Raw genomic sequence first — 20,453 nt, 5'->3', positions numbered from 1 at the left:
AACCATTCAAATTTAATTCTAAATAGTAAATACTACTGGATTTGCATGATTTCATTTGTCATTCACCATTCATTAATCTCTATGAGCTTACAATTAAGTCCATAGATTAAATAAAATGATTGCAAAAAAAATCAAACAAATAAATATTATAAAATATAATTACATTTGTATTATAATTAAAATATGATGACAATTTAAAAAAATACCAAACCTTCATTATTAAAAAAACTTAAGATGATTCATTCCATAAATTTGAATGTTAAGTTTGAGACTCATCTACAATATATAAATAAACCGATTACCCTATTTCTTAAAACTCGATTACCGATAACCGCAACTGGTGGTTATTTCCGGTTTTCCGATTATCCAATTAGTAGTTGTTGGCAGTTATTAACGATTATCGGTTATTAGCGGTTAATAACCGCTCCGCTCGTACACATCTAGTGTCAGTATAAGTATTTTTGAATTTTGAACTAAAATAGTCAATTAAATCGGTTAATTCAACGATTTGTTTTCTAATAAGCATCAAGTTCGAAATTTTTTCGGTTAAAACAGTTAATTCGACAAGTTGGTATATAGTTGATCGATTAAGTGGTTAATCGATTATTAGTGGGCTTTTTAAATTGGGGCAAAATGGGTTGTTTTGGGTCAAACCAAAATGGTTTTTTGGGCTAAAGTTTTTAATTTGAAATGTTTAATGGGCCTAATTTGAGTCATTTTATAATTTGTGCGAAAAATCATTTTGGAATTTTCGATTAAAACAATTAATTCAGTAAGTCGGTAAACCGGCGAATTTTTTATTTGTTAATACCGTTTACTGAACCGATTTGACTTCGATATAAATATTTTATTATGAATTTCGATTATTTTGGGAGGTGGTACACAGTCGAAGATAGTTCATTGGCTGTCGGTGAGCAGCAATTGGATATTTTGCCCACCCCTATGGAGAATTTGTTCATGACTCTTCCTGGTGCTAACAAATACACTAAACGGAATTCGTGATTTATTGCTTTTCAAGTTGTTGTTTTGCAACTTGTTATACTTAGAAGGGGATACAAATATTGCTATAGCCTGTTTAAAATGAAACGTCATAGGTGATGTATAAGCTTTGACCTTAAAAAATTTAAGTGTTGTTAAAAATATTAACTTTTATTATAATTATAAACTGACGTGACAATCCATGTATTATTTATCATGTTACCTAATAAAATATAAAATATCACATAATAGTCCGCATGACATTTATCACGTGTACAATATAATGTGATAGATTATGCAGCACTTATAATGTCAGTATCTAAAATATGAACCATCAAGTGAGTTTACAATAAAACGCAGTAAAACTGTAGTAGCTAAACATGTTTTAAAAATTGTTTTGCGGATAATGACACTATTTAGGTGGACTTGGGAATATTCCAATGTGGCAATGACCATGAAGATGAAGCTGTTTCCTTCTCTTTCTTTGTTTTTTTGGGTGATAAAATAAGGAAATCTAAAAGGGTAATAACAAAAAAAAAGAAAAAAAAACGAAAAAGATGCTATTGGTGGGTTTGGAATGACACGGATCACGATCCGTGTCATACTCTTTTAAAGAGCGCCAACCGTCGATTATCCCACTTATCAACGGTCTATATTCCCTATTCAAAAATTCCTACGAAACACAAAATTTCAAAATTTCCCACTTCGTTCACCCCCCAAAACCCCAACTATAAAGTACCCCCAAACCCCTAATTGTCTTCCATTGCTCCTATAGATCTGAATTTCCTTCTCGAGAAACAAACACATTTCACATTTTCAAGCAAGTTCCCTAATGGCTCGTACCAAGCAGACTGCCCGGAAGTCGACGGGAGGGAAGGCGCCTAGGAAGCAACTGGCCACTAAGGCGGCCCGGAAGTCGGCTCCTGCGACCGGAGGAGTGAAGAAGCCACACAGGTTCAGGCCAGGGACGGTGGCTCTGAGAGAGATCAGGAAGTACCAAAAGAGCACGGAGCTGCTGATCAGGAAGCTACCGTTCCAGAGGCTGGTGAGAGAGATCGCTCAGGACTTCAAGACCGACCTCCGCTTCCAGAGCAGCGCTGTCGCCGCTCTTCAGGAGGCTGCTGAGGCCTACCTGGTGGGGCTTTTCGAGGATACCAATCTCTGCGCTATTCATGCCAAGAGAGTCACCATCATGCCCAAGGATATCCAGCTTGCTCGCAGGATTAGAGGCGAGAGGGCTTAGAGAAATCTATGTTGCATTTTGGTTAGACAAATTGTAGTAGATCTAGATCTGGAACTTTCTTCGTTCAGTTTATTTTGTACAATCCTGGAGATCTAATGGCCAATTAGATTGCCCTTTCATGCTCAGTGGCTCCTAATTCTTCTCTCTTTGCAGTTTTTTTTGTTGGTTAAATGATTTTGTTGTTACTGTGTTCGATAATAGTTTGTTGCGCTTGATTTCTCGAATTGAAGTGGCTAAAAATAATTGCTGGGAAACAACTTAAACGACAGAAAATATTGAGTGTTTACTTTGGGTTTTGTTCGTAATAGTGATTAAATATGTAATTATGTTTGTAATAAGAACAGATTATAAAATAAGTAATCGATATAAAACAAGAGTTTGAGTTTTGCTGAAATGAATTTCTTTTGTAATCCATTATCTAAATTTCATAATGTTTCTTGTATGTATTCAATGCCATTGCTGTCTATAAAAGAAACATTAAGAAATTTGGCTCTTTTTAGTGTATTTAATCTAGTCCATAATTTATTTGGAATTATTATTTTTTGATATTTTGGATAAGTGATCATTATTCAATCTTGATGTGAGATATAGCATAGCAACTTATAAATTATTTAGTTTTTTGGGATGGGTTTAGCGGTTTGTTTGGACTTGCAAATATGCTTAGGGAAACATCTTGTGATAACTAGTTCAAGATGTGTGCTTCCCCTAAGCATCACCAGTATAATCAACTGAAGCCAACCATTTCTAATGCATAGTTATCTTTCCATTCAGTTGTAATCTTAGGATAATTTGAATTACTTTCTATTTGGATTGCTTCAGTATTGTAACACAAACATGGTCTTGGCAAACTACTTTCATTGAATTCTTTCATCTTGTTGGGTCCAAGTAAGGGATCAGAATATTTACAATGCTTAAGAATTGTAAGGCTAGCAATTATTAAAATCGTGACTCTTAATTTAAAATGGACGGTTAATATTCTACCACATTATTTATTTTTAAAAAATAAAAATTTATGAAAAATAACTTCTTCAGCCAACCACCTAAACGAGGTGGCTTAGTTATTTTTCAAGATGACCACCTCCTATAAGGCCTGAGGAAGTGGCTGATGGTTTCCTTGAAGCTTTTGAGGATAACTACATTGCTCTTTCAAGGCTTTTATGGGACTGTCTGGCCGCTCATTTGTGTCAAAGTAGATGACGGGACAAAATCTTGACCATTTATTTAAAATGTAAATGAATGGTAATGATCTTATAATTATAGTCTCGTGCAATTTTAAACATTGAAAATGATCTTGGTTCTTAAATGGGCTCCATTGCCATGAATTGAGATATGATGCAATATTTTCAACCAAATGGAATACATTTTGTTTATGTTGATTTAAAATAAATGACCCTGATTGCAACAACAAATTAATATAAAAAAAAAAATGGTTGGGTGGTTGAACTATTCGCTTATCCACCGGTGCTTCGTTCACCCTTCTCGATGGTTGGTTTTGGAGCAATTGAATGACACCATTAGTCAAAAGAGGCGGTTCAATCACCCCTAATAGCTGATTTGGAGGTGATTAAACTACCTATTTTGGCAAAAAGGTGTGACCACTCTAATAGCAACCCAAACCATCATTTTCTTTTACCTATTATAATTTGAACTGTTTATTTAAAATGAACAACCTAAATAAAAATCTATCTCATTGCTTTTTTTATTCCGTACTGTAAGTGATATATGTTACAATATAATTAATACTGATGTAACATTTTGATGATTTTTGTCAAAATTTTAGACAGAAGGTAGGTCCAAGACTTATTATTATTTTTATTGCTACAAGGAGTTTTTAATTCCCAATAAACTATTTGAAAAAAAAAATTGGTTAAATCTGACCCTTATTAATTTTACAGGAAATGTGCTACAATTTTACCAAGCACATAAGCCAATCCTCGGTAAAATTATATGAACTGATCTTACCATTTTTTTTTTCAAGAAATGCTAGGATACTTAAACTTTTATAAATGGAAGCTTACAAACTGACATGGAGCCTCATGAGAGGCTCCACATCAACTTATTATTAAAATAAGTTAAAATAAATTTTAATACATAGACAAAAATACCCTTTCATCACTGTTGAACCCACCTCACCGGAAAGGCGAAAACAATCACACCGCCAGAAACTCAGCACGCCGGCCACCACCACTCCGACCTCGACCACCGAAAACCCATCACCCCGACCCACTGGAAAACCTAGCACCCAAACAATTCGGGCTCGACCACGACCCCAACCACGCTTATGGTCGGGGGAGGGCCAGATCTTGGCCAGCCGGCTGGGATCCGGTCGTTCTAGCTGAGGATAGGTAGGATCCAGGATAGACGGCAGGAATCTGGCCGTTTTGGTCAGGAACGACCAAATGATGCCACTCGAGAGTAGAATCGGCGCTTGAGGGGAGAACGGCCAGTCATCCTTACATGGGTTTGGAAATGGGTTCGAAAATGTGATTCTCTGCAGTTTGGCCATGCTTCTTCAGTGAGGGGAGAACGGCCGGCGACATGGGAAAACGGCTGGCGAGAGGGGAGACTTCATTGAGGAGAGAACGGCCGGCAAGAGGGGTGACTGCCAGAGAGAGATTTTGGGCTGGTGAAGAGAAGGGCATTTTTATCTTTGTATAAATGCCACGTCAGTTTGTAAGCCTTCCTTTATAAAAGTGTAAGGGTGCGTTTAGGATTGTGATTTCGTAGACAATAAGTGCGATTTTAAACCAAATCGCAGAACATAAATCGTTTGAGAACTGCGTTTTTAAAAATTGCAATTTGAAAATGTAAAAAATCTGTTTTTTCAAATCGCAGGTAAGATGCTTTTTTGAAAATGCAGGATTTTAAAGGCGAATTTGCGATTTTAAATGCTAAACTGTGATTTTGCCAAACGCTTAATTGTGTTTTTAAAAATCACTTTTTTCAAATTGCACATTTGAAAATCGTGATTTTAAATTGTACTTTTTGAAATCGCAAATCCAAACAGAGCCACCTCTAGCATTTTCCTTTTTTTGCCTTTTAAATTGAAAACTTCAAATCTCACCGCCAATTGAAAAAGTGGAAAATTTGTGAAAAGTGCCGCCTGTACAAACAAATCCTATTGGTGAGTTCTTGTTGCCACGGATTGCTATCCGTGTCACCCCTCCTCAAAACAATCCTAGCTGTAGATCACTCCGCCAATCGACGCTCCAAATTCACTCTCCCGCTAGCTTTCAAAACACACCAAAATTTCACTCCCGCCCACTACACTACACTACAAATACCCTCACCCCCTTCCACTCCTCACAGTCACTTTATTTTCCCCCAAATTTTTTCGAGAAACAAACACAGACCTACCTTCCCAACCAAATTCCCAAATGGCCCGTACCAAGCAGACTGCCCGGAAGTCGACGGGAGGAAAGGCTCCTAGGAAGCAGCTGGCAACAAAGGCGGCCAGGAAGTCGGCTCCGGCGACCGGTGGAGTAAAGAAGCCGCATAGGTTCAGGCCGGGGACGGTGGCTCTGAGAGAGATCAGGAAGTACCAAAAGAGCACGGAGCTGCTGATCAGGAAGCTTCCGTTCCAGAGGCTGGTGAGAGAGATCGCTCAGGACTTCAAGACCGATCTCCGCTTCCAGAGCAGCGCCGTCTCCGCTCTTCAGGAGGCCGCAGAGGCGTACCTTGTGGGGCTCTTCGAAGACACCAATTTGTGTGCAATTCACGCCAAGAGGGTCACCATCATGCCCAAAGATATCCAGCTCGCTCGTAGAATTAGAGGCGAGAGAGCTTAATTAGGGAACGATAATTGTGGAGCTAATGATTAGATCTAAGCTATCTTCTTTTCAGTGATTTCTTTGTTTCTAGGTTTATGTTTCTAGATCTGTGTTATTCTATGTGGCCTGTGAATGTTTGGAAATCTAATCGCTTATTAGATTTCTGTATTGTATTTTATCTGTTCGATAATTGGTGCTAGCAGTTCAATTTTGTGAAATTTGAAGCTATCGTTGTTCTTATATTCTCTGTTTCTGATGGTTTATCAGCGGGCACATTGATGCGAGTGTTGAGAGTTCTTTATTTTTGCGTGTTCAATAACGAGGAAAAAAAAAATGAAAAACATAAAACATTTGTTCTCAAAGTATTTAATTATCACATGCATTTTTTAAAATATATGGAAAAATTAGGTGTTTTAAGAATATATGTTAGATTAATAAATTAAATTGTAAGGATTTTTTTTCGAATTCAATTTAAAAGAAACCTTTATTTTTACGTATTTGTAATAATATGATTGGAAAAGGTTGGGAAGAATTTGACTGAGCATGTTGAAAGGGATAATTATTAAGGTGAAACTAAGGATAACATATGCATATACGACCTCCTCTATATTTTCAGTTTTTTGAATATAATCATGAAAATAAACTCAGATTATATTAACTAAAAAAATTGAATCAAAAGCAAATATAAGAGTAATGTCACTTTTCTTATTCTTTATTATATTGACTTATACGTCATGTTTTAAATAAATAATTTTTTATTTTAATTATTAAAAAAATGTTACTTAAAATACACTATATTATTTAAGAGAATAATTTCAGGAAAATATTAGATTTACAACATCAATACAACAATTGTACCACAATACTGGGACCCATCCTCTTGTGAGGGGTTGTTGTACAATTGTTGTATTGGTGTTGTACAAGAATCAAATCCCATAATTTCAACCCGGTTGTAAAACACCTCATTTACTGCATCTAATAAAAAATTGACATATCAGCTTCAATCAGGCCCACCATCTCTGCCCGGCGGTACGCACCCGGCGCAAGTTAGATAAAATGGTGGAATTGGCGGGAAAAAAGAAAATGATAACAACAGTCGATTCGCTTGAAACTCACTCCGTTACACCGAAACCCGACATCTCTCTCTCTCTCTCTCTCTCTCTCTCTCTCTCTCTCTGTGTTCAATGGACAAATACTTGGCCCCTCTCAAGCCCTCACCTGAAAACCCTAAACCCATTCAAAGGCACCGATGGAAACGAATCGCAATCGAATTGAACGGCCGGTTCGAGCCTAAGTACCGTCACGAGATCTCCGGTTTGCTCATGCAGTCGTATTCCGAGGTGCGTCCGATTTGTGATATTCTTTGTTTGTTGAATTGTTTTGTGTAAAAAAAGGCTGAGTCTTTGTGCGCTGGTTTTTGGTTGTGGAAAAAGATTGGGGCATTTCCGCATTCATACCATGTCGATGGCGTGCCGTGTCGAACACATGTAAGGGACAGCCACAGCTCGTTGCTTGATTGATTAGTTTTGTTATTTAGAGCTTAAGATTGTTTTGGCTCTGATTTACAGATGAATATGACTGATAACAGTGCAAGAATCGACAGCCAAATGCCCATTAGAAAGTTAGTATCTCTTAAACACTATTTATTGTTGTTGTTTTTGTAAATTCTAGCTTATATGTGGGGTTCTTATATGAGATCATGAATTAATTAAAGATCGAATGTGTTTATTTGCTTGTTTCTGTTGTCAAATCTATTCTTCAAAGCTTGCACTAATTAATGAATCTAATTAAAAGTGAATTGAGTCATAAAGGGAAGCGATAATAGGCTTATACCACGAAATGCTGTTAGTTTGGTAGTTGCAAGCCTGCAAGCTCCTGTCTCATGTTGTGTTGAGATATGTATATCACTAGGGGTGGAATTTTGATGGTTTGTGGCGTTGCACCACACACTGCTAAGCATGTGTTTGTTGACAATGATTGAGTGATCTTGTTATTAGATGTATGAGACTGTCGACTTGCGAACCCAACTCATGGTATCAACTAAGAACCCAAACCAGTTTTTTTAATTGAGCAAAGCTCACACATTACTTTAACGTGTAGTTGGTGAATTCAACTCTGTCTGCTCTTTAGATTTTAATGCCTTTTTAATATCACGTCTATGAGCGAACTCCTACTCCTTTCTACCCTTAAAACAGCTTTCCCAGTTTTATGTCACAGTGGTATATTGATGCTTGGAAAAATCTTTTGCTTCCCACTTTCCCCATCTTCTTTGGTTTCATGTTTGATGTATTTACATATGGTGGTTCTTTTTCAGGCAAGGCATCTCTGCACTGGAGTTCGACAACAAGGTGAACACTGAATCATTGCTTTTCAAGTCATAATTTCTGGATTCTAGATTTTTTTTTTCCCTACTGATTTGGGTTTTCTTTCTTTGTCTCTGCTTCGTCTTGTTTTATACACATACATACACACGCATACACATATATACAGGCTTTGTATGTATGTATGTTATATGTTTATATAATAACCCAACTGAACTGCTGAAAAAATTGACATGGCGAAAACCTACACTATAATTAAACTTCTTCCTGCATGATTCTGATGTAAGGTAATTATTTTGAAATCGAGGATAAAGCCTTCAAAGCATAATTTTACTGTGAAAATAACAGCAAAATTGTGAAATTGAAAATCTATTTCTTTAAGGACATGGTGGTAGTTATGAGGTTGCCTCTGAGAATGAGCCAAACTTTGCTACTCATTGTAGTGTTGAAATGACTTGATGCTTTCAAGGATTTTTGCAAATTGAGAATTTATGAGGATCTTGAACCATTCAAGGCGAATAACCTGTTAAATTGAACAAAACTTTTAACTTCTAGTATACAAACTTAAGATTTTTTTCTAATCTAATTCTCTCTCTCTCTCTCTCTCTCTCTCTCTCTCTCTCTCTCTCTCTCTCTCTCTCTCAGTTCATTTAAGGAACTTATGAATAGTTATGCAAATGACACTGTCTTTGAGGTCAAACTCCTTGGAGCCTTTTAATTTTAATTCTTATAATACTAGATTGAGTCTCTCATTGCTTGTTTTACTTTGGACTTCAAGCTTCAGATTTCACCTTTCTATCTTTTATTAACTTCATTCCAGGGAATATATTTGGCATCAGTGACAAAATCAGGATGTTTAACAGTGCATGACTTTGAAGCTCTTTATTGCCAGAGTAATGGATCATTGCCGAGTAAGTTCCTGCACTGCAACTTGCTATACTGTTTCCCATCTTGGCACATATTGGTTTTGACCAATTGGAGGCTTATTTATGCTTTGGGAAGTTTCTTTGAATTATTTAACTGGAGTGTTGCACTCATGCTCTTAAAGTAGAATCTGATGACAATGGTCTAACGCTAATAGATAGACACTCATGCGGAGATATATAATTTGCATGTACACTAGAAAGTGTTTACACGCATACTTTGGTTTTACATGTGATAGTTGGGATGACAGGCTGGAAATTTCATTTGGTTTGTTTTTAATTTTTTACATGAAAAAAAAAAACATATTTGATCTATAATATTCTTAATGTTTATGGTTAATACATGCAATGCTGGGTAACTAGTTCCAGTGACAAGGCACAATTCTGCTTTTCATTTCTCATGTGCTAAACATGCATGTTTGTGGTGACTTCACTGTGAATGCTTTTGTCCTTCTGCAACACATATGCAATGTACTCATAGTGCTGTATCTGCTGCCTTTAGAAACTAAAAACGGAAGCGCCATTCATTGTGTCTAATATAGCAAGCAACATCACTTTCCAGCGTCTTTAAAACTGCAGAATGATATGCAATACTCATATTCTTTCCTTTCAAATTGACTATGTTTGTCACTTAGTGTCTAAAAACTTCCTCCCCTTGCCATTTTTTTTTAATTCTGAAATGCCAGACGAACTTTAATATAATGCTATTAAATATGGTTGCTTAAATGTCAATGACAGATTGCTTAATATGTACTTCTTTTTAATTTGTATTTTGATGTATCATAAGTTTTGGTTACTATCTCTTGCAGTGTAATTCAAGAACAAATTTTATTTTACCTTTACTATTAATGTCACTCTTTTTAAAAATCCTGGTAGGCTCAAAGGAAGATGAAACTAAACATTTAATGCACCTTTCTCTACGTCAACAACTTGATGTGGTCCGGTGGAATTGCACTAACCAAGATGAGGTATGGATTTGGCGGTGCTTCTACTTGCTGTTATACATTGAGATATTTATACTTCATGGATGATACACTACAGAACCAGATATGTTTCTCTAGAATGTGGCTTGTGCTTGCATTAACAGTGAAAGATTGTGGATTGTGGCACTGAAGCTCAAATTTCTACCATTGTGCTAGTGATATGCTTGTTAAAATGACTTTCTCGTAAGTACATGAATATATGATAGTTTTGTACCAATAGTTGAAGAATGATGGGATAAAGGAATCCATAAGTGATCTCATAATGCTTCCCTGCCACCAGTATGACTTTTCAAATCTTGTTTCATTGAAACATATAATGAAGAAGCTTTTTTTTCAATGAGTCGTTAAAACTATAAATGGATGTTTATTATCCCTTCGGCTTGAATCATCTTCTATTTTGAACTCTTTCTCATGTGGTCTAATTAGCTATCGTATTGAGAAGAGACTTAGCAATGACTTTATAACGTTTCTTGTCCCTTTTCCCCTTGGATGGATTCATGTCTAACCTTCAATTGCACTCGTCTAATTAGCTATCGTATTGAGAAGAGACTTTAGCAATGACTTTATAAATTTTCTTGTCCCTTTTCCCCTTGGATGGATGCATGTCTAACCTTCAATTGCACTTAACAACTCATCTCAACTCAACTTTGTGTTAATCCCTATTTGTTGAAAATCCCCCTCTTTTTATGTATGTTTGTAATCTCTGTGTCTCTCTAGTTGATGCATTACGTTTGACTTCAAAATTTTACTATAAGTACACAGTTTTCTTTGTTGTCTTTTTTAGCAGTTTTCTTAGTCTCCATTAGCTTAGTTAAATTAGAGTTTTGCATGCATTTACCATTAAGAGGATCGGAATTCCAGATGCCAACTTGGAGGCTATAACAAAATTACTGCCATCCTCATTTCCCCAAGATACCACTTTTTTTTTTTTCACTTTTCTATCTTTATATGAATGAGGTTTGTAAGGTCATCATTGAATACTTGGCCACTTGTACTGTGATTAATTTAGGTTTTTACTGGTCAAACTTTCTACATCAGTTTAGTATTCTGTGCCTTTCTCAGTCTTAGTTCCCTTGTCATTCATCAATATTCAAAAGTATTTTCCTTGCATTATTTAGTACATTCAAGGCCTTAAGTGCTCAATATTTTGAGAAATAAAAATAGAATGTGAACTTCTATTTTCTTCCTTAGCGTGCATATATTTCATGCTGTTAGTAGCGAGTTAGATGTCATGTGTGACAGGCTTTGTATCATTTTGTTTGTTCTCTGAGTGATTTGGAATGATAGGAATATATGCATCTGTATCATGCTTCTAGTTCGGAAACCGTCAATAATATTGTTATATGCATCTGCTGTTTGGGTTGATTAACTGTGTTGTAATTATTCCATGTCTTAATTTCCTCCTGGAATTTTAACCTTAATATATATCTAACTTGTTCACTTCGTTAGGTTGCTTGCACATCCACAAAATGTAATGCAGTACTTATTTTTGACATTGGTTATGTCTCTTCTGAACCAGTCGAAGTAAGTTTTCTCTTTTTCCTTTTCATACTGTACGTATTATAACCATAACATTCTCTTTGGAAGCATATATTCTAATTAACATTAATAGGCACTCAAGCTCTCGTGGTCTTTGTTTTCCATTGCATTATAATTGAAACCTTCTCTATTGAAGGATTACTTTTATGCTGATTTATAAGGTATATAAATTATCCAACCCTTATTTTCTTATTATTTACTTATCAATTTTTTTCTTCTTCTTATTATTAGAAGGTAACACACACTCCACACCACATGCATATACGTAAACTTTTTCGAAGACAATGTAGGATAAATGATTCCAGGACTCAGCATCCTACTTGACTTACATCCTTGGTAGTCTGGTTCTTCTCAAGTATCTGACAGCTTCTTCATAGAAAAAATAATTTCTGGCCTCACATTTCTTCATTCTTTACTTGAATTTTTATTATCAAGGCTGTGTTGTGGTTTGGTGCTGCAGTTCGGTTATACTACCTAGTATGACATCCTGTTGTTTTCCATGTATATGACAATTCTTGTTCGTTGTTGATGCAGGTATTAAAAACAAGAAATAATGTCACTGTTCATGGGTCTGACATTCATAAAGGTCTATCTGATATAGCTTTTACTTCAATGGATGATTCAAGGTTGGTAAAAGAGGGTAACTTAAGAGAAAAAATGGTTTTGTTGCCAGACTTGGATGATGGACTTGTGAGAGAACAAATTATTCCAAATTTGTAGAGGAATTTTTCTAATCATTAGGTCTACTCATGTAACTTAATATATTTTTCTCTTTTGACCTCAAAGTTTAAATAGATATGAACTCACCTGTTAGGATTAGAACAGGGAATTTGGTGGTTGGATGGATAAATGGTCTGCATTTTCTAGTAGTGATTCAGTCTTTAAAATTGAAAAATAGATCCTACAATAGTGAGAGAACAAACTTATTCCAAATTTGTAGAGGAATTTTTCTAATCATTAGGTCTACTCATGTAACTTAATATATTTTTCTCTTTTGACCTCAAAGTTTAAATAGATATGAACTCACCTGTTAGGATTACAACAGGGAATTTGGTGGTTGGATGGATAAATGGTCTGCATTTTCTAGTAGTGATTCAGTCTTTAAAATTGAAAAATAGATCCTACAATAGTGAGAGAACAAACTTATTCCAAATTTGTAGAGGAATTTTTCTAATCATTAGGTCTACTCATGTAACTTAATATATTTTTCTCTTTTGACCTCAAAGTTTAAATAGATATGAACTCACCTGTTAGGATTACAACAGGGAATTTGGTGGTTGGATGGATAAATGGTCTGCATTTTCTAGTAGTGATTCAGTCTTTAAAATTGAAAAATAGATCCTACAATACCTGAAGGTTGCTTTGCTGATGAAGTATATGGACCAATTATAAATTTTTTAAATTCATGTATTTTTTTTTTCCCGAATGCATATCAGTTGAGAATCACTTGTTACAGCATGGTAAACCCTATTTGTTCATGCCATAAGAAGGTTTGTGGTTTGGCCGAACTATGCTCTAAGGCATGTGTCTGCCCTTTTCTTCAGTTTGCTTTATTTCCTTTCACTGAAATCATGTACTAAGCTCTTTATACTAAAACTGCATTTTCTAGCTCAAGTAAAATGGAAACAGGAACAGTTCTTTTAATATATTAAATTGGGCACACTAAAGCCAAAAAAGAAAGAAAAGAAGATCATAGTTATGTGATTTTCACTTTGTCCATCCTATGAGACAGGTTGTGGCCTTATATTTTGGGTGTGCATAGGCCTTAATTTTCAACTAAGATCGAACAACTAAGCAATCTCATTACGAGTAACCTATGTTGTTGCAAAAGGGGTATGATCCAACTTAAACCATGATCCAGATTGTACTTTGCTCGGTCGTATATTGTGGTTTGTGTGCTTTTGGATTTTAAGACTTAATGTAATGACGTTATTCTTTGACCTTGTTTATGACTTCTCAGTGGAATCTTGTTCGTGTGAATTTTTGGTCTTCTAATAATATCCATTTCTTTCTTATGCTCATTTTCTATAGGTTACTTGCTTCTGATACATATGGTGTTATCAGTGTATGGGACAGAAGATCGAGTACTCTTCCATGTCTTGAACTCACAACTAATTCCCATAGCACCCTTAATAGCATTGAATTAAATGTGGAAAATCAGGTTGGTGATCACAACCCTCTTTATAGTTTATTGAGTTACAGATGTGCATCTATGGGGAAGATATATTTTTGTATAATGTCTCTGATCTGATGGACATACAACTTTCTACTTTTTTATCTAATCTTGAACTACATTTTCTGCTTTCTACGTGTATATGTGCTTATTATGTTACTCAACATGCTATAGGATAAAACTGAGCAAGCATATTCAAGGATTAGCCTAGGAAGAGTGTGATTATGAGAGTTGGGAAGCTACTTATATTCATGAAATTGCAGTCATCCTGGTTTGCAAGTTAGGGCGCTTTTCATAGTTGTGCAGTGTGTCTTGATCCTATGAATTTACCCTCCTTCCCATTTTTATGGTGAAAGGAGGTATCATTTGACCTATAGCTCATTGACACACTATCGGTTATGTGTCTTTCTAATGAAACAGCATTCTTTATAGTTTTCTTTGTTTTTTGAATTTAAAGCTAATTGAAACTGGCTAGAGGACAACAAAGCAATAATTAGTTGTGATTTCCATCTGGACCAAAACAAGCTAGATCTAGAAAAGGAAGATTATATTTCTATGCCCGACTTGAAATTCATGAATACACCTAGTAGAAGGGGGTGAGAAGTTGTAACTAGTTAAAGGTCTGCGTAATTTTGGTGTTGACTATACTGATTAGTCAATGCTCTTTGTACTAAATGTCAACTCCGCCCCTCCTAAAAGGTAAGGTCACTAGTTCAATCCCATGTGGGTGCATGAGTTGTATCTAACTATCAACAAAAAGCTGTCAAGTTATTCACTATGCTATTTCATATCAACTTGGTATAACTCTCAATGTCCAAATAAAAGTAGAAGATTTTCACCCTCTTCTTTTTTCTTTTTTTGTTTCCCGCTGGAATCAGTTCTTGTCAGCTTATTGATTGAAACTTCAGTCAATACTCAATAGAAAGAAATGTGTGTGTATTTGCACGATTTTATTCCCGCAAGTTGCATCTGGATTTTGTTACTAAATCTTATGGGCCTCAGCAATAACAATTTTATGTATCCCTAGATCATTTTTGGGGCTGGTAAGCATGGGATTATTTATATGTGGGATCTTCGAGGAGGAAGAGGCTCTGCTGCTTTTCAAAGTCATAAAGAGGTAAAATAGTTAAGTTCTCATTTTTCTTTACACATAAAAGTTGGGATCAGCACATGAAACAATTGGCAAGCTGTTAGCGCCGTTTTAACAAGGGTAATCTTGATAGTTATATTCTTTGTGTTGGCCACATCAGCAATTATGTCTCCAACTTTGTTATTCTAATTTGTTTTCCCAGTATGTTATCTTTTGAGGTGGCCATGTAGGACAAACTTGTATGCTAGTTATAACTACACTCTTAAAAGCTTTGTCCATCTAGTATTTAGTCGTTGACTGCACCTTTTACAAGATATTATATTTATCTTGTATTTTATAATATAGACTTTTCTTGCATCTATTACTTTGTGAAATCACATAACTTCTTTATTTTATTTCCACTTGTCTATAATTTTCTGGTTTTTGGCCATTCAGGCATGTCATCCACCTCTAACATCGTTAAAGCTAGCATCAATGCTTGAGAAAATTGAGCCTCTGAAGGTATTGCAACTTTTTTGATGCTATTAGCATGCTCAGTCTCTCTCATTCATCAAGTGCCATCCCTTCATTAATAAAACCTGTCTAAAATGTTTGAAAATTCCAAACCTGTCTCAAGTTTCAAAAGTAATAAATAAAACCAAAACCTGCTTTATTGAAGATACATTCTGAAGGTTGGTTTTTGCGTAAGAGATATTTTATATGGAGGACAATATGATGATATAAAATTAACAAAGGTTAGCCTATTGGTTTTCCTATGAATTTGCAATACCTTATAGACTAATATTTTGATGAATATCTATATTTTATGATATGTTGTTTGTATTCATCTCTAAAATTAAGATTTTGGTTAATCTGTGAATTTGTGCTTCCTAAAGATACTGGTAATTCATAAGTATTAGAAAAATATTAGTTTTCATAAATCATGGAGTCAGTTTATTGAACATCAGTTATATGGGGTCTTACTGTGTTAATTTAATACTGGATAAAGATCACTTTTGCAGACTCAATAGTTTACCCTTCATCACTTTTTATTTTTTAATGTGAACCCTTTATTATATGTTGTCATTATCATGCAGGCACAGTCACATATCATTTCAAAGGAAATACACTCTATTGATCTTGATCCATCTTGTCCATATCAACTGGCATTCCATCTTGATGACGGGTGGTAGGTTTGGAAAGGAATCCTGTTTTGGTTCTTTTTGTTTATTTTATTATTTTCACATGTTTCATAGCACGTTGAGTTTATAATAGTTGACAATAGCTCATTATGACATTACTTATTTTAGGTCAGGTGTTTTGGATATATACAATTTTCAAGTTACACATGTTCATTGCCCTCCCCCAGCTTGGTTGTAAGTAAAGTTGAATAAATTTGAAATTGAATTGTGATTTTAATGTCCAAAGCATTAGTAACTTGCATTTGGTAACTCTAAACTTATTTCCTTTTGATTGGCTTAGAAATGATTCCAACGATTCATCGGATTTGTTAGCTTTGAGGAAACCATCATGGCTACCAACATATTCTGTGAGTATGGTCAACCATTGACCTAATTTCACTCCATATGGTTCTTATGTATGACTTGACATACACAGGTTTTACATATCAATGGTGCTGTAAAAGTTGGATTTAATAAAAACAGCATGTGATTTTGTTGTCAATCCATTCTTTAGGACCATGTATATCCTATTTTTTTTATCCGTAGCCCCTTCATTTGTGATAGTGGCAACAGTGGATTAATTAGCCAAGAAGAGAGTGGCATATTTAGCCCTGATAGACAAATTATTAAATCAAGATATCCCGGCATAAGAGAGCACTAGAACAAGTACAAAATTTTATGTTCTTTATGTACTCATCAGCTTATGGAATTGATTTCTATGATTTGCCACAAAATGAGGTATGAAATTATATATGTGACGTTCCACATAGCCTGGGTATGGGAATGTGAATGTTCTTATATGTATAAACGTACTCGTCTTGACATAACGCGTTTTAAAGCCGTGATGGCTATGAACCTATTAGAACTCTGCAGTTAAGCGTGATTATGCAAGAGTAGTACCGGGATGGGTGACCTCCTGGGAAGTCTGATTCGGGGGAGCAAAAACAGACAATATTGTGTCGTTTGGGGTGAGTCGTTACAATACAGTCTTGTTTAGAGGTTGTAATGGGTTCAAATACATAGTGACACTCCCTAAATTGCATTGCTATTCGCAAAACCTGACAAATTAAAGTTTTGTTTGTTTTATTTTACCTTATGGTGATAAATCTCCAATATGGACTACTTTGTTGTAGAATATCAAAGATTTTCTTTGTTAGACGTATGGATGGATGAGTATTCTTATGCCTTATTTAGCCCCGATTAGCAAAGGGCCAGAGAAGCTTATAAGCACTTTGTTATCTCTAGCACTGCCCCCAGCTTTGGCTCAGGTGATGAAGGTGTGGGGTGGGATTGGAGTTAGTCTTACTACAGTCTTGCTTAGCAAAAATAGTATGTCTATATTGTCTCTAGTACTCTATCTTCGCCATTGATAAAGATTTGTACAAAGCATAATGTTTTTTTTTTTTTTTTTTTTTTTTCATTTATTTATTTATTTATTTTTTTGAGGACTTGGAAAAATTTTCTTCTGTATTAGGTTACAACAACTATGTGATTTTCAGGTTATGTTTGGTACACGAAATAGTTATTTCATTAGAAAAAATGAATAGCTTTTATTAGGAATGGAAGAAAGTGGAATAGAATAACATTAGTGTTAGACTATACAATAAGGATTTGATACTTGGAATTGAGAGGAATAGCTTTTCCTCAATTTAAGGAATAGGCATTCCCTCATGGGTCATGGGAATGGCTATTCCAAGACTATTTCATTTCACATTCTTCTATTTTAAATAAAAAAAAAAAAAAAAATAAAATCAATTTTCCTAAAGGAATAGTCATTCCGTGTACCAAACATATTCTAAATAGTCATGGTCCTGTTTTAGTTAATGCACTGAACCTTGTTTTTGTATTTTTGGTGTTCAACGCTTTAGCTTGGCTCATCTGATTGATAAGCAAGAGTAAGCTGAACCAAGCTAACTGCTAGCAGTTTGCTTGATATGGAATGAGTCCACAAGTTGTCTTGAATAAAAGCATAATACATATTAAGTATGGCAGTGTATACATCGTGGTAGTCATATCTATAGGATTCTATAGAGAAGTAATTTTTCTCCCTCTGACCAAATCTCAAAGTATAATTCTACTTTGATGTCTTCTTGTGCAGACCTATGCGGTTGGATCATCATCTGATAAAGGTATTCATCTTTTGGATTTCTATCCAGACCCAACTTCTCCCAGCTATGTAGATCACAAGTAAGAACCCCTCACCATAGCAATCCTTTGTTAATTGGCTTGTGCTCGAAGGGGCTAAATTGCGATTGATGACTAATAATTTATGCCTGCCTAAGTAACAGATTTTTTATTTATTTATTTATTTTTTTGGGGGGGTGTTTTCCTCCTCAAAGGCATTTTCTATGCGGAAACATGAAGATTATCATGGCCTTTTAAATAACAACCTCCGATGCTCATGTTAATAAAATTTCTCACTTTAATAATCAGTACGACATTTCACATTATCACGATAATTCTGCCAATTAGTTTTGGCGGGAAAATATAGAGCGTCAACACTTGGAAATAGATATTGTTTTCTAAGGATGATTTTCAAGCTCTAAAAAGGATTAGTGTGTGTAGGCATGCATGTATGAACTTTCCTCCGCGTCATTTTCTTTCTATTTTAAAGTATTGCTCACTCATTTTTTGTTTGTCTTCTGAGGATGATTTTCAACGTCTTTAAAAGACTCTGTGCACGCGGGTGTGTGTGAAATTTCCTCCACTTCATTTTCTATCTGTTTTAAAGTTATAGCTTACCCATTTCTTCTTGTTCTAGTGAAAATATAGAGAGCGTTTCTGGGGTAAACCATCAAAATAAGCAAAACAGGTTCATACCCTTGTCTGAAGGTGTTACTGCATGCGCTGCTCATCCCCTCAATGGTACCATTGTGGTGGGGACAAAGGTTTGTAGTCTAGAGGATCTACTTTCATGTTCGTTCTATTATTCATATTGTTCATGTGCTGCCTCTTCTTTAAAAACAAAAAAGAAAAAGATTCCTCCTTCATGAACATATCTTCCTGTCTCTCATGTCATGATCTGCTTTTTCGATTTTGTTTTCCTCAGCTTCTTTTTGAAAAGCACTGCATCTGCATATATCATCATTACTCAAGCATGTACTTGAATGACTAGTGCAAACATGCATGCCAGAGCATTTTGCAACTTTTCATGAGTTTACAAGAATAAGCAAAATCTCAAGCAATTTTCTGCTTTTAAAATTTAAAAACAAACGTAGTATTCCGTAATGGTCACCTATACAGTTTTGGCATATTGCAGTAACTGCCTATTGGATACACCATAAAGCTTTTCATTAATTTAGCTTTTCACTATGGAAGTACATCATCATGGATATCAGTGAGTTGTAAAACCAAGTGAGGAATGTTATAAAGAGAAGTATATGTTTTTCTCTGTTGGAGAGTCTACATGGTTTGGGTGAGCTGGTTCCAGATTTTGGGCTTAGGGAGTTATGCTAATTACTGAGACAAAAAATAAAAAAACTCCAAAATGAAAGGAAAATTGTCCCTTGATGTAGGAAATTGCTTTCCACAAGATTGACCCAAACGAGTGGTGCCTCAATTATGTGTGGATAACTATGACCATCGTATTTTACACCCCATCTATGATGTTGATAAATTTTCTGACTGTCTTCCCCGTTTAACTAATGGAAGAACCTGATTTTTTATGGATGAATGATTTCAGCGCTCGTCTCTGCTCATGATTTCCCAGAGGCTCCAATCTTCCTAAGGTGGAGATTATTGTCTAAACAGTGGACAAATTGGGCTGGAGACATGTTCTATATCCTGTGACTCAAGCCATGTAATTATGTCCGTACATCGACTCTGAAGCCATCAAATTTGGAACTCCTAAATCTACACGGTAACAAAGACATACAGATTGGGAATGGAACCCTACTCGTGGCTCAATCATATAGTCTTTGAAGGCAGTCTGAATCTTTTCTCAAGTAAGCCCTTCAGCTCAAGGTGTAACGATCCATGAATATTTTGTTAATGCAATGTTCTTGCCCCGTGAGTGTTGTATGTTGTACATCTCTTCTCTGACTATGTTATTTTCAGTATTATGAGGTTGAATGGTCTTGTCATCATGTCTATCTATGTAGTGTAGTTCTTTGTATTTGAGAAGAAGAAAAAAGTAGTAATAGAAAGAATGAAATAGTGCATGCCCATTGAAGGCCAAAGTAGTAATAGAAAGAAAGAAAGAAAAAAGTATCATGAGGTTGTATGTTCAAGGATGCTTTTCATTATACTACAGGCCAAAGTAAAAGCAAATTGC

At 35.3% G+C, this 20,453-nt stretch overlaps 1 protein-coding gene and 1 pseudogene across 2 annotated transcripts; both read left to right on the top strand.

The window, feature by feature from the left end:
* The first annotated feature begins 1,729 nt into the window (after positions 1-1,729).
* Positions 1,730-6,231, top strand: LOC133877668 (uncharacterized; annotated as a pseudogene).
* An 845-nt stretch (positions 6,232-7,076) lies between these two features.
* LOC133877999 (uncharacterized) lies at positions 7,077-20,251 on the top strand. Of its 2 annotated transcripts, none has more exons than XM_062316478.1 (17): positions 7,077-7,331; positions 7,425-7,478; positions 7,560-7,612; positions 8,306-8,339; positions 9,133-9,223; positions 10,112-10,203; positions 11,668-11,742; positions 12,292-12,383; positions 13,822-13,918; positions 14,958-15,047; positions 15,456-15,521; positions 16,097-16,188; positions 16,310-16,375; positions 16,482-16,548; positions 18,279-18,367; positions 18,942-19,068; positions 19,863-20,251. In XM_062316478.1, the coding sequence occupies exons 1-17, from the start codon at positions 7,176-7,178 to the stop codon at positions 19,905-19,907; spliced, it is 1,386 nt and encodes a 461-aa protein (XP_062172462.1). In that variant the 5' UTR covers positions 7,077-7,175; the 3' UTR covers positions 19,908-20,251. The 2 variants fall into 2 exon arrangements, with proteins under 2 accessions (XP_062172462.1, XP_062172461.1); XM_062316477.1 differs by having other exon boundaries at positions 13,789-13,918.
* Positions 20,252-20,453: the final 202 nt, after the last annotated feature.

Source organism: Alnus glutinosa, chromosome 9 (genome assembly GCF_958979055.1).
Source record: "Alnus glutinosa chromosome 9, dhAlnGlut1.1, whole genome shotgun sequence".
NCBI classification, from domain to species: domain Eukaryota; kingdom Viridiplantae; phylum Streptophyta; class Magnoliopsida; order Fagales; family Betulaceae; genus Alnus; species Alnus glutinosa.
Note: the sequence above shows the minus strand (reverse complement) of the source record. Positions and strands in the feature narration are given on the sequence as shown.

Excerpts from the sequence above, each read along its gene's own strand:
- LOC133877999 (XM_062316477.1), top strand. The coding sequence starts at position 7,176 with ATGGACAAATACTTGGCCCCTCTCAAGCCCTCACCTGAAAACCCTAAA. Across the intron at positions 16,189-16,309 it reads TTCCATCTTGATGACGGGTG|GTCAGGTGTTTTGGATATAT; the intron begins GTAGGTTTGGAA and ends TACTTATTTTAG. Across the intron at positions 16,376-16,481 it reads TGCCCTCCCCCAGCTTGGTT|AAATGATTCCAACGATTCAT; the intron begins GTAAGTAAAGTT and ends TGATTGGCTTAG.